The 14,748-nt window shown below is 40.0% G+C and overlaps 1 protein-coding gene across 1 annotated transcript in view; it reads left to right on the forward strand.

Annotated features, from left to right (window-relative positions):
- Positions 1-14,748, forward strand: part of LOC104467406 (teneurin-1) — a gene marked incomplete at both ends in the record, with an annotated part of 112,242 nt that overhangs the window by 53,860 nt on the left and 43,634 nt on the right. Inside the window, 4 exons of the mRNA XM_010081174.1 lie at positions 3,366-3,485; positions 5,154-5,415; positions 8,020-8,287; positions 13,706-13,849. Of these exons, the coding sequence (XP_010079476.1) occupies positions 3,366-3,485; positions 5,154-5,415; positions 8,020-8,287; positions 13,706-13,849 (794 nt within the window). The remainder of the gene's footprint in view (positions 1-3,365; positions 3,486-5,153; positions 5,416-8,019; positions 8,288-13,705; positions 13,850-14,748) is intronic.

Raw genomic sequence — 14,748 nt, forward strand, 5'->3', positions numbered from 1 at the left:
ACACTAAGACAGCTTATCAGGGACGTGTTCCTTCCCAGCTCCTCCAAATTAGAAAAGGCATTTCTGCACTTACTTCCAAGTTACAACAACTTGGCCAGCCTTAGTCCAAGATTATGCAATCACTGCAAGTAGGTGATGGTTGGACAGGTACTATGAGTTGTTATCCCCCACGAGAAGGAAAAGCAGGCCAGTCACAAGTGTGTAGAATAAATCTTAGAGACTGAGAATAGAAGAGGGACATACAGCACATGGAGGAGGCGTAATGATCTTTAGAGGTTTCTCTGTTAAAGTTAAGGAGTGAGTGGTAGCAAGGTCCACAGCTCATCTGGAAAGAGGGCGAACGTCGAAGCAAAGAAGCGTGAAGATGCAGTTGAGTATGAAGTGGCATCACTGCAGGGAACATGCTCTAAAAGGTCTGGTAAGGAAAGGATGAAGTGAGGTCTCTGCAAGCAGCAGAGCTGCAGGGGACCTGCGTGCCAGCGTGCCTCCGGGCGTGGTGGTCGGATCTGTGCGATGTCAGGGTGTTGGGAAAGGAGGGAGAACCTGAAGCAAACTGGGACCCCACCCCCAGCCTTTGAGATTAGTGCTGGTCGTAAAATAACTGAAAAATGGTTTCATATCTGCAGTAAATGCAAAAATTAAAACTAATTCTGATTAAGCGCTTAGAGATTTAGTAGGTGCTGGTAATTCAAGAAGAGGCCAGATAGTAGAAGACTCTTCAACTTAAGAGTAGGTAGTAAAAAGACAGTAAATAGTGAGGACAAATGTAGCAACACAGAGGCAGGCTTAGAACATTTAAAAAGTAAATGATTGCAAAGACAGTTTGATACAGATAAATGTAGAATAATGGGGTATATGAGGCTTTATCACATACTGTAAATGTGTGTGGTTTGTAAAATATGACAAATAAAAAAGGAGCAAGAAAGTTGAGAGATAAGTCTCTTAATATTATTTATGAATAATGAGAAGTAAAGTGAGTGAGTAGTGGAAAGAAAGACTAGTAAGAAATATTGAAGACTTTGATGAGTTGTTATCACACATATCTGTGTGCTTGATAAAATATGAGGACAGAGTAGAGACAGAAGACAGGTCTGTGTGGAATGAACAAACAGGAGGACGAGAATAATGTACTGAAGAATGAGGACTCTTAGGGTCTCTCTGTCTCGCACCAATGTGTGTTGTAAGTATATGGAGTGCACTACTAACGGGATTAGAAAAGGAAAGGCAGGTCTGTTGATGTTAGAAATATGAGAAAACAATAGAAATCGGTATTTTCTGCTGCAACAAATCAAAGAGTAATTGAACCTAGCTGTTCTGTTGAGTGAGTCTTGTGAGTCTGTTGAGACACACAGGAGCTTGATTGCCTTCAGTGGAACAGCAGGTTTTTGTCCACAAATAGGGCCACAGCCAGTTTAGTTAATGTAGAAAAAAAAAAAAAAAAAAAAAGGTGGTAAATCAGAACTGTGTTTTGCATAGTAGCGGTAATGCAGCCTCTCCCATTCCTTTGGGATTTATCAGAATCTCTGCTGAAAATCAGCATCTTTCTATGTCCTGGGAGCGTGGAATTCATATCAGCAACTGTGGTGCATGGCATGCTCATAAAGGGGTTAATTTTTACCAGTTGCATCTTCTCAGGTCATAGTCAGCCGGGTTTGATGAAATCATGGTGATAAATCAGTGTCCTGTCAAGTGGCTTTGGAGAATGGAATCTAATGAAACAACTCAGAATTTTCAGAAATTTATGGTCTCCAATTTGTGGGTATGATTTCATTGGATCATGATCAATTAATCTCTCAAGTGATATTTTTTAAATTCATGTATAGACTTCTAAATAACTTCATCTGAGGTGCTATTAAGTTTTTCCTTTAGCTTATTCACTGTGCAAAGGTATGACTGAGGATCTACCTGTTTTCAAAGGTCTGTTGAGTTCTACCATGAACTTTCAAATTGAGAGAGAGAAACATAACAATGTTTCATGCTTATTGTATATATTGACTAATTAATGCCAGTTACCTTTATAAGTATTCTATTGTTTTTGACCCAAATGTCTTAACATTATCAAAAGATTTCTGCATACACTGTTCACTTTGTTATGTAAAACCACAGTTCCAGGAAATATGTGCAACTGTGTGATTAGATTCCAAGATTTAGATCTGTTCAGCCAGTGGAGGTATGCTAATGTAGCATACCTGACAGCATGGGCCAAAATACTGACGGGTGTTTCGGTGGAATGTAGCTGTGTAAATCCTTAGAAAATCCCACTGGGTCCTAATCTGCACCGCGACGGTATTTTAAATCTTATTTCTCATCCTTCATGAGAATTGTCTTCTTTTCCTTTCAGTTTTCAAACACATAAAAGGCTAAAGCTAAGAAAAAGAGAGTAATTTCTCCATCATTTCTGTGGCTAGGGTGAAAGTAATGATCTTAAAGGGCAGCAGTGGAGATTCAAATTAGACAGTAGGAAAAACTTGCCATGAGTAAGGCACTCATACAGAAGCGTTGGAATGGGTTACTTGGTGAGGTTATGGAGTTAGACAAGCATCTGTCTGCAGTACTGTAGGTGTAGTTGATCTTACCTGAGGCAAAAGAACGGACAAGGTAGAATCTTGTATTTCCTTTCAGCTCTCATTTTCTATGATTCTGTGATCCTGTTAGCATCCGATTAGAGCCACTTAGCAATGAGTTCACTTTCCTGTCCGTTGACTTTGATGCGTTCTGCTGTGCTGCCATGTTCCAACCTCTTCACTGGAAGGGGACGATTTTTATACTGGAAAGTAGGTAAAAGTCCCACACAACCCAGAGGGAATTTAAAAGGGCCTAACATGTGATGGAAGATTGAGAAAAAATGTATGTTACACTTGATTAGGCACTCTCTGAATTTAAGTGTATAACTTTCTGAAGTTCAGTGAAGACCATGTGTCTCACTGCTGCCTTATCGCATTAGTTCAGCTTTTTTCTAACAGACAGTGATGCCCTATTCTTAGCAGCAGAGAATGAGGTTTCATTCTCCCCTTTCACAAATCATCACCCCCTAGAGCTACAGCGAGCTAAATCACACTATCAGTGAAACCTCTGCAGCGCTGTTCAATGGCCGAACAAATGGTATCCTGAAATACAGCCGGAAATGGAAATTCTCGATACACCAGCGATTCATGGGAGAGTCTGTGTGTCTTCTTCAGGAGATAATGGTTTTTCAAATCAATCTTTTGGACTTGTTTGAATTTTCGTTCAAAATCAACAGTCACAATGATACCAGAGTAGTTCTGTCTGTCTGGGACAGAAGTATAGCACAGTTTCCTTAAATCAGTGCCTTTCTCACCCTCTTGACCTGTCTAACATGTTGCCTTCTACGTTTTCTGTTACAGACGGGCATGTGTGATTCGAGGCCAGGTGGTAGCAATAGATGGAACACCTTTGGTTGGAGTGAACGTCAGTTTTCTGCACCACAATGAGTATGGGTACACCATCAGTCGACAAGATGGAAGGTCAGACTTTCACGTATGGTCTCGCACTGGTTTAGATTTGCATTGTTAGGGCCATCTACCACCTTCTATTCATGTGCAAAATGTTCATAGATGTCACAGTTCAGTGTCCATTGAGGACAGCATCTGGCCCTGTGCTCTGGGAGCACATTTAGTTGGAGCTCTCTCTGGTAAAGGGACCAAAGAAGAAAGAGGAGAAAACACCTGAGCAGCAACAAGATTACAGTGGCATTCAAACACCTGGAGTCAAGATGTGACAGTACTGCTGTAACAGCCCCTTCTTGACATTTACATATTTTACCTAGTCAGGTTTTTCCCTCTCTTCCCTATTTTTTTTCTGTTGTAAACTGTGAATCTTTCAAGTATTTTATTGAGGTGTCAAGTTAACTTCTTTAGGTGATCACCTGAGCTACACAAGTGAAGATAGACTCTTTGCGGAGCCAGACTGGTTAAATTGCTGTTCCACAGCCAGTCCTGAACAATTCTGGCTTCCCTCTCTTCCCCAGCCTTGCAGGGCTGAGCTCAGTTCTCAAAGAGGGATGGAGTTCCTCTGTATTCTATATTGGACTCCAGGGTTGGCCATCCATTTGCAATAGGGTCGTGATTTGCTCCTGAACTCCAGTTAAGCAGCTAAGGGCAGTTGAAGACACCACCTTCCTTGGCTGTGTTGCGAATTACAAGAAATCAGAAGCTATCTTCCAAGAGGGAAAAAAACCACAACTGGTTTTTTTTGTTGTTTGGCTTTGTCAATTTGTAAAAGTAAGGAGCATGCATATTTATTTTTCCTTAGTTTATTGACTTTCAAGTCGCACTGCTGAAAGTTAGTAAATATCATTTCCTCTTTAAACTAGCCTGAATAAAGTTGTTGCATTAAAATATGCTACCTGTATTTTGCTGTGAATGTAATTGCTGTCACTTGGGAAATGTGATGAGATATGTATAATTAAGTCTGACTTCTTATCACAGTTTGTTACCATCAAAAGCCTCCGTAATAGATGCATTCAATAATACAGAGGGTGAAGTATCTATTTACATATTACCTTATGTTGCCTGACTGTGGATGTCAGAAACTCGGAAAATTGAAGCTCTCTGTGTCATGCCTTCTATGTCCCACTGTTTTGCAGCCCAGATATGTCAAAGGTTCTTCACGGTAGCTCCCAGAGGATCACCTGCCTTATGCAAAAGAGCTGATTCAGTTCTCAGTGTAATTAATCAGCATCTTTTCCAAAAAAATTTTATATCCTGCACAGAGGGGTCTCCTGCTCAGTGGACTCAACCTTTTCCTCCTACCACTTTTAGAAGAAGGGAACAGGACATGTTAATAGAAAAAAGGCATAACAGGCTTTAAGACTTCATATTCTCCATGCTGTACCTGCGTAGATTATGAGTGGCATCCCTTTTCTGGGCTAGGAATTTCTTTTTATATAAACCCACGTAACTGGGTCCACACTTGTTACCTTGCTATTGGTGCCTACAGGGACAAAGTGCTGAGACGTAAAGCTTCTTTGTGAATACCCAAGTGATGGCGGGAAGGTGTACTTGAATGATTTCACGTGGTAAAAAAAGGGCTGTAATGAGCAATATCAAGTTTTTATTTGTGGTACATTGAGAGTTGTGGTAATATGAGGGTAAACCAAAAAGAAACACAGCATTTTGTTTTCTGTTTTCCAGTTTTGACCTTGTGGCTGTTGGAGGCATCTCTGTCACTCTGGTTTTTGACAGATCTCCTTTCATATCTGAAAAAAGGACACTTTGGTTGCCCTGGAATAGATTTATCATCGTAGACAAAGTTGTAATGCAAAGAACAGCATCAGACACACCGTCTTGTGACATCAGTGGTTTTATCAGCCCAAATCCAATTGTACTCCCTTCACCCTTGACAGCGTTTGGCGGGTCCTGTCCCGAAAGAGGAACTGTTATTCCAGAGCTACAGGTAATGAAAAGACTGTCAAATTAACAATTTTAGAAGATTATACCAAATAGTGAGCAATTAACTGCTGTTATGTTATTCCCTTGTTAGAGTGACACCAATGCTTATCTCTTCAGTACTGTTTCACGAGATGCTTTTATCTTTTCTTCTTTATTTATTTTTTGTTAATATTTTAAGATGCTTTATTTCTTACCTCAGAGTAGAAGAAAGTGTGGAGCCCTAACATGAGTTATTGTTGAAATCCTGATTTGTTTATAGTGATGCACAAAACCATTCTTAGGTTACAGATAAACAGTACAACTTTCCCATACATCAATGTGAGACATGACCCAAGATGCTTTGAAGACTCCAAGGGATGTTTCATCCATTCACATTTTTTAGTTCTTTATGGTGGCACCTCCAGCTATATTTTAGCTTCTTGGTTTTTATTACTTTCTTTCCGAGGTAGGGCAATTTTACCATGTTCTTTAGGACTATTTTTATTTAAATATCCTTTTTTTTGACATTTCCTTAAGTGTTTAGAAGCAGTTTCTAATTAACCTTGTATTTAACTGTTCTTTTATTTGGGACTTAAAACAGACTATATGAGTCGAACACCCAACAGAATACAACTACACAGGTTTCAGATCACGTTAACCCCCATAATTTTTAGTATGTTGTTTGAGCAGTTAGAGTTCAAGCAATAAGGCTCCTTTTGAGTTCTCTTTAAATTTCACTGAGCAAGTCTGGAAGATATTTTGCAGGATACCTGTAGACATGAATATTTCCAGCTTTTTCTCTTTTTCTCATAGAAGTGTTGATAATGATTAAAAGCCTTTATTCTACACGTAAGAGACCTCTGACTGAACATCTCCATAACTATTAAAGACATCATGCTTTAGCCCGTCCATGGCCATACTGATGCTTCACAGAACGTACTAAGTGAAACTAATGAACGTAAATTAAGAATAACTGTTGCACACCAGTAAGAAAAAACTGGGTCACGTTATTCCACATGAGATATTCAAACAGTGAGGTACCCAAAGATGCAGTCTGCTCAGAGATAACTGCCCCCAGTCCTTTTTTTTTGTTATTGGAGGGTCTTTAGAGCATTAAGTTTCATTGTACTGTACTGGGAAATGAGCAAAAGGTAACCCAGAATGATAAGAGAAGGAGATATATTAGCATGTATTAATGTATGAATATTTCTTCCTGCTTTTCTATTAAAAAATGAGAAGAGATGTCAGATGTATGACAGAGGGGCAGCTGCGATGTCAGAAAAAAAGGGGAACACAGCAAATCAGGAACAGTAAAGGGAGCAGGATTTCCCTGGCAACACTACATTTCATATGTCGAAACGACAATGCTGGCAGGCCTCCGGCTGTACTGCAGCAATCTTATGACAGCGATAGTGTTGCAATGTGTAAATAAAATTGTTCTGAAAGTGAAGTAATCTCTTTTTAAACAAGAAGAATTGAAAAACTGGGGAATATAAACAAAACAGTTTGTGTTTTTCCAAGCTGGATGAATTTAACATTGTGACAGCTTGGCTCATTATTACTGAAAGACACTAAAATCATTGCCCTCATTAAGCACAGCCCAGTTTTCCGTGGCTTTTGAGTGACTGCGGTGGCATCCTCCAGGAAGCCTCTCTCCTCTCGCCTGCTCTTCCTCACAACCTGTCCCCGAAGAGCTCCCTTCTCTCAGGAGATCACAAGAGCTTTTTGTAGCTCCAAGGCCCACATCATTCAAAAGGTCAAGGCTCAATTTCTCTTTTCCCTTCACAAGCTTGCAGTCCCTCTAGTTGCTGAGGGTTTATCTCCGTTGCAGCCAGGAACTGATGCTACCCCGCAGCGGCCATATCCAAGCCGGCTTTAATCCAAGTGATTCAGCCAGCGGCAGCAGCGGCATGGGGTTTGAACTCTGTTGCACACCCTGGGGACTCACCTGTTAGCTGGATGACTCTGAGGCCCAGCCTGTTTCATCTTCACTGCCGCAGTTAGCTTGTTGGGTTCCTTACGCTGCACCCACGTAACCCGTGCCCCTTCTCGCTGGAGCTCAGCCTTACCAAGCGCTTCTGCACAGGAGATGGGTTAGCTGGAGGGGTTGTTTTTTTCCTATGCTCTCCCCAAGTTGGAGTTATTACCCCTCCAAAGCAGGATAGTATCTTCAAATCATAATACATCATCAAATCATATGTAATACTTCAAGTGTGTGCGTATTTAATTAAAAAAAAAAAGTTTTCAATTGTATTCTGGTTAAGAACAATTATTAAGTAAACCAAATAATAAAGCCAAGGTGAAGCTGTAGAGCTCGTATGTATGAGTACATCAACAGAGATCGTATTTGCTCCTCAGTAGATAAGAGTAAAGCATTAGAGGAAGAGGCTCTTTATCAGAAGAGACAGACCGCTGTCCGATAGGTTGACCAAGCAGTTTCCACTGTTGGACATTTTGTAGGACATTTTGTAATACAGCTGGTTACTGCATTGCTGAAATAAACACAAAGACATCAGTGTTTTAAGTGGTACTAGGTTACATCATGGTTGTGAAATGTAAAATAAGCGCCTGCTGTTACAATTTTTCATTTTTCTTGGCTAGAGATATAATGATGTGTCTTTTTTCCAAGGTGGTCCAAGAGGAAATCCCAATTCCTTCGAGTTTTGTGAAGCTGAGTTATCTCAGCAGTCGAACACCAGGGTACAAAACTTTGCTGCGCATTATTTTGACGCACACAACCATTCCCTCTGGAATGACAAAAGTCCATCTGATAGTTGCTGTTGAAGGACGTCTGCTTCAGAAATGGTTTCCTGCTGCAGCCAATTTGGTATATACATTTGCCTGGAACAAGACAGATATATATGGACAGAAGGTTTCTGGTCTGGCTGAAGCTATGGGTATGTAGAATCACCTTGATGTAACCAGAAGCACTCGTATACATCAAGCCAGCTAAATATGGCTTATAAATTTTGTTGGTGCACTTACATTCTTTTAAATCAAATGCCTCTTTAGCTAAAGTGACTCGTATGATTTCCTAAGAACATTTATTTTCTTGTTCTTCCAATGTCATCTTTCTAATTTAATCAATTTGAAAATCCCCTTTTCCCTTGGAGAATGGTTGTGTACTAAAGGCATTATATTCAGCTGTCTTTGTTTTTGAATGTTACTTTGAATATGACCTTTGGTGTGTCATTGTTTCTGTCATTTTTTGGCCGTGACATTTAAAATGTCATTTCCACTTAGAGTTTACAAAATTCTAACTTTTAGGCATCCTTTCTTACTACATTTCATGTCCCCAACAGTTAAAACTTCTTGATTTGTTGTTTAAAGATGTTTATACAAAAATCATCATGCTTCATAGGCTTTTTTCACCAAGCAACACAAGCAGCTAGTCTGAGAATTGCTACAGAAGCTCTGTCTGTGCAAATACATTTTATTTAGCCAGCCATTTTTTTTCATTAATTTCATGATTTGGTTTTTAAAAGGCTTGCTGTTTTTTTAAATTGAACTTGAGGTTACGTTCCTTAATGCACTAATCTTATAGATACTTTCCATTAAGATTATTTACCTTACCAACAAACCTTAGTTTTGTGAATAAGCCCTATTCACTTCCTTAGCAGTTTGTTTTCCTTTTTAAGCCAGGGGACTTAGAGCAGGCTCTAAAACAAGAATAGCAAGGGCTACATGGAGCCATCCACCCTCGCAAGGAATATGCCTTATTCCATATATGAAAATACTGTTCTGAGGGGCAGCCAGAAGCTCTCTTTGGGACCTGCTGTGTTGTCCAGACAGTCTGTGAGGCAGCTGGGTGGAGAGGTGATGGGAGGAAGGATTATAGCAGTTTCCTAGTCATTTCTGCTGAGAAAATGATGCACATGTAGCCACTGGTGTCCACCAAGGGTCCTGAGACCAAAATACAGAGTATGATTTACATCACGCGATGCACATAGGAACGTAGCAGAAAACAAAGAGGGTATTGTAGGGCTGTGGTACTATAGTCTACTTCAACAGATACAACTACTGGCTGCCAGCAGAAGGGATGTCCCCACATTCTTTTCCTACCCCTGGGCCCACACTCACAGTCATTTGATCATGAAATGAGCTAGATCAGGAACAAATTCAGCTGAAAACTGAAGCAACCAGAAAATAAGTGATAAATTTTCAGCTTCATTAGTTTCCTGATCCACTATGAATGCTAGTGCAGAAGCACAGATCGTCTCGTTCCAGCCATAGCTCTCACATTGCGTTGGCCTGAAGGGATCACAGCTCCACTCTCAGTGCAAGGTGTCCTGAATCGCTGCGTCATCATCATCTCTGCATCGGATCTACCACATCTGGCTCACACCTGCAGAAGAGGGGACATCTTGCAAGGATGGTGAGGCAGTGGCCCAGGGTGCCCAGAGAAGCTGTGGATGCCCCATCCCTGGAGGGGTTCAAGGCCAGGCTGGATGAGGCTTTGGGCAACCTGGGCTAGTGGGAGGTATCCCTGCCCATGGCAGGGGGGGTGGAACCAGATGATCTTGAAGGTCCCTTCCAACCCAAACCGTTCTGTGATTCTATGATATTTGTGCAAATCCAGAAATGAAAAATAAAACTTGTGTGCCCTTTGGGACTCCCATGGGTGATCAGCCAGGACCAGGCAGGTCCCAGGTGCCGCCTGGGGCTACACGTGCCCTGTATTCAGGGTCTGTCACTGCACAGTAGCACTAACGTGTTTCAGAGAGAACAGCTGAGTATGGCTGCTCCCTCTGCACCATTGAAGAGTCTTCTGATGATCATGAAGTCCAGTACATACCTGGACTTGAAAACAATTTAAATCAAATATATAACATCTTATGAAATGATACTGTAGTTAGATTCCCAAATTAGACATAAATGGGCTTAACATGTTTAAATATGAATAAAGCTTATGCAATAGTGCTGGATAACAACTTTTAAATTATTTAATTGGTGCTTAATTTTTTCTTTTACTTGAAGTTTAATTTAATTATGCTTCTTGCAAAATAAAAGCAAAAGTCTTTATATTTTAAGTGCATTGTTAGCATGCTTTGTGAGATTCCAATAAAGCTTTATTGAATTTGACATACTGTAGTACTCAGAGACCTTTATATGCACCCATTATATGAATTTTTGTCAAAATAATTTCCTCTGCCAGTATATTACCAATAATTAATAATGCATTCTGTTCGGTTTAGTTTTAATTTTAATTAAATTGCAGCAGGTTGAAGTCCTGGAACTCAGGAATATAACCATCTGTCTTTGGTTTTATAAATATTATAAACATCTTTATTTTTCTTCAGGGTTATTGACAGCCATGATCACATAACCAGTTATAGAAAAGACGACTTTCTGAACATATTTCCAGACACAAGTGGTTCTGTTTAAATGTGTTGGAGAAATGTGAGACAACTTTCTGAACATATTTCCAGACACAAATGGTTCTGTTTAAATGTGTTGGAGAAATGTTTGGTGGTGTTTGTGAAATCCCCAAGTCCCTAACAAGAGGCCACTTTCTGAGAGTAAAAGCTGAGTTGATGAAGTAACATTCTTTGTTCTGAATAAGAAAACATCCTTTGGATGGTGACATAGAAAACCTTGGTGGCAAAGTCTATGTATGCTTGTAATTTAACACAGGAAAAGGATTTCAGTAGAAATGTCAGTAAATGCTCCTGTGATGCTCAGCCTTACTCCTGCGAGCACTTGCCTCCCACACAGCAGCATGAAGCGGTGTGCAAGGAGTAACCCTGCTGGGTCTGAGTAGAAACCAGCTCTCAAGCAGAATAGTCTTAGATCTCTGTTTATTACTCGTTACTTTGGTTGAGTTCATTATACTTGTTGTTCAAAGTAGTAAGAATGCTGATAGGTACAAATATTTCAGAAGAGGTTGAAGTAGAGGTCCCTGGTTTAGTGGTGTCTTTTATTTCTTACCTGTATTTTGGCAACACCCCTTAAACTGTGATATGCTGGCTCTGCTAACAAATTATTGATCGTTCTTCTAAATAATTGTATGAAAAGAATAGATTTTTGGTACAGATTATTTCAGTAAATCTTTTTAAATCCATTTTGAGACTGTAAACTGTATTTGCTGGCAGTGTCCAAAAACATAGTCACTGCAGCTCTCCTTCATGCAGTGAAATCTCAGTGACCTCAAAAAAAAGGCTAGAAATTAATTTGACCAGAAAATAACACCCCACAATGAAGGTAAACTGACTGAGATTGTAATTTCGCTTCCAAAATAATGTTTTGCAAAACCCACCAGTAACAAAATACTTATTTTTCAAGTGACGCTGCAGTCACTTGGTTGCCTTTACAATTGTTATGCCTTGCCTTGATTTCTTTGCATGCAAAACAACTGATAGGAAATTTTCATGGATGGTACATCAGTACCTCCAGTTGGATGTTGCAGGAGACCCTGCTTACAGAGATATTCCTTTTTGAAGCAGAGACTTCTTTCACAACTATGTGCAAGTATACTTAGAGACACAGGTGTAGACATGCATGAAGCGAGCATATGTCCACACACCTCTCTCACGGATGAGAAGGGACAAAAAGGCAGCTACGTGCAGTAACTGTGAGAGCAGGGAACAGCAAACTTTTTAAGAAAGGGGATGATAACCTCTAGAGGATAGTTGGCAGCTCAGAGACAGCAGCTATAGGCAGGGAATAGCAGAGGCTTTACAGTGTTAGCTACAGTCCTGGAAAATGTGCCACTGTGGATCCATTGGCACAGATTCTCAGATGGTGTAAATGGTTATACCTCCCTCAGCCCAGATATTGGCACAGTACCTTACAGCAGCTGGGGAGCTGTCCTGGGGGGCTGGAGTGGTTCACTGAGCAAGGCTGAGCGACGTTACTCTTTTCAAGTAGATCCGTCTGACCCAGGGTTGAACATGTGAAGTGCACGAATGGAGTAAAGATGTTAACGTGTAGGTGGCAAAGTGTGAGGTTGCTTCATAGGAAAAATCTGCCCTCTCTTCTCTCTGCATTAACACCTAGAAAATAGTGTGTTCGCTTACTGAACCTTGATGGCTCATCCCAGCTCAGGATGCGGCCGTTGGGCAAGAAGCTCCATGCCCACAGTTGGGAACTCAGCCTGGGGAGTTACCCAGGAAGGTTGCTGATGTTAGTTATCAGAGCTCCTGTAACAGAAAATTTGGACAGAGTGGCTGCTGGACCCTCCGACTGGAACCTATAATGTCTGAAACATCCAATATTTACTGTACTTAAGGAGATGTGATTTTCACAAGTCAGAGTTGAGCTGCAAAAACAGGTTTTTTCTGCTAAAATGATGAAGCACCTCTAAGTGAAGTTGCTCTGAGGAACAGCTTTCGCTTTGCCATAAAACATTTGTCTTACAAACACAAAAGTGCTCCCTGCTATAGCTGGTCAAAATATTTTGATTGCATCCAGTAATGGAATCTAGATGGTATTAAAACTATTTATGGTTCAGGTAAAATGTACCTAAAGCTGCTACATAGACAAAGTGAGAAGAAAATATTGAAAGTGTCAGAAAACTGTGGTTTTACTTTTTTTTTTAAATTAAAGTATTTTTAAGACACTTTTATTCTGGAAAAGCTGAACTACCTCAATATTTCCTAGATCAAATTTTAGGATTTGGTGTCAAAATAACATTCTTCCTTTATGGAAGAGTTGCACTGAAACCCAAAAAGGTTAACTTGAGGAGATAAATAACTTTAAAAAAAAATGTATATTAGAGATAAATTTTAAGAGGTTTTTTTGGTTTACTGAAGTACTAAAGGGAACAGGTTTTGGTAAGTTTGAGTGCTCCCAAAACCCACCACCCTTAGGGAAATGCAAGATTTTCAGCACGTAGTTTGACCAGCTGTAGAGGCAAGCCATGTGTTATGCAAGCCTGTTAAGAAAAATGTTTAATTCTAGAAATTTTCATCTTGGCAACCCATTTCCACCTAACTACATTTTTTACAAATAAAACAAACTGTTTTTAATTTGTTTTATAACATGGATTTTTTTTTTCCGTTTAAGCTGTTATCCAGGTAAATAGCAGAAATGCAATAAACAATCAAGTCAGGAGTCATCAGAGGAGATTTAAGAAATCCATAACTGATACAACAGAAAATTTTCTGCTTTGAAACAGTAGTAACTGTAGCTGTAACAACATACTAATCTCTTAAAACCCTTTTTCAAAAAAATAATATTCAACAATAGGAATCAGGCAGAGGCAAATTAGTGGCATCATTACTTGACAGATTAATATCAAAACCTGGAATGAAAAATTACCTCATAGTTCACAGAGGGAAAGGTAGACTGATAGATCTTTAATTATTTGTTTGCAGTGTCGGTGGGATATGAATATGAAACATGTCCTGATTTTATTCTGTGGGAGAAGAGAACAGTAATCCTTCAAGGCTTTGAAATGGATGCTTCAAATCTGGGAGGCTGGTCTATAAACAAACACCACGTATTAAATCCACAAAGTGGTAAGTCCTTCCTATATTAACTGGCCACGCAGAAGAAGAATACAAATTTTAGAGGAATTAATTGTTCAGATTTTCAGCATTACACTTCCTAACGTGTAATCCTCCTTGTTTGAATGCGCACCCTCATTTATTGAGAACTGAACTGTAAATGCCACCTGAAAGGATACTTTCAGTGTTCTGGCTCCCAGCTGTTAAACACTAATATCACTGACTCTTGGATTGCTAACACATTTTGGTCATTTGGGTGGAAAAGGGGCATTTTTAGGTTCATTCTCACGCTGTTGGTAGAGAAGTCCCACCTTTTAGGTCAGTTTAGAGTGTGTTACATCCTCAGTGAAGTGTCTACGCCCCTAATTCATCCCATGACTAACATGGGTTACCAGCATCACAGCCCCGGGGAGACAAACCTACAGGAAAACAGCCTGAGAGGCAGCGCTTCCAAACCACGCTGTCAGCCCAGCACGCAGAAGCTTTTGTGGTTGCCCACTCTGCAGAGAAGCACAGTAAGTTACTCTTCAAGACAAGCAATCCAGCACCTTTTGAAGCATTAGGAAAAAAAAAAAAAAACCACAAAACAGAACTGTAAACGCTTTTGGTGTCATAACATTAACCCTGCACAGAGATTCTTCAGGCAAGGGGACTTGCATTTGTTTTCTGATTGCTTTTGTCTTATTCCTGGGTTTTTTTCTTTTCCTCCCTTAATAGCTATAATCAGGAATTAGTGGAATTAAATTATTAAAACAATACTTCTAGATAAATTATGGTAGTTAGAAAAATACGGTTTTGACAATAGACAGGTATCTCACTGTCTGGGGGAAGAGAAACTTGGGGTCAGATTTCAGCAGAGTATTGGATTCAGTAAAGTTCTCTCAATTTGCTCCAGCTGAGGGTCTGGCCAC

The sequence above is a fragment of the Pterocles gutturalis genome, unplaced genomic scaffold (assembly GCF_000699245.1).
Source record: "Pterocles gutturalis isolate BGI_N339 unplaced genomic scaffold, ASM69924v1 scaffold8499, whole genome shotgun sequence".
Lineage (NCBI taxonomy): Eukaryota > Metazoa > Chordata > Aves > Pterocliformes > Pteroclidae > Pterocles > Pterocles gutturalis.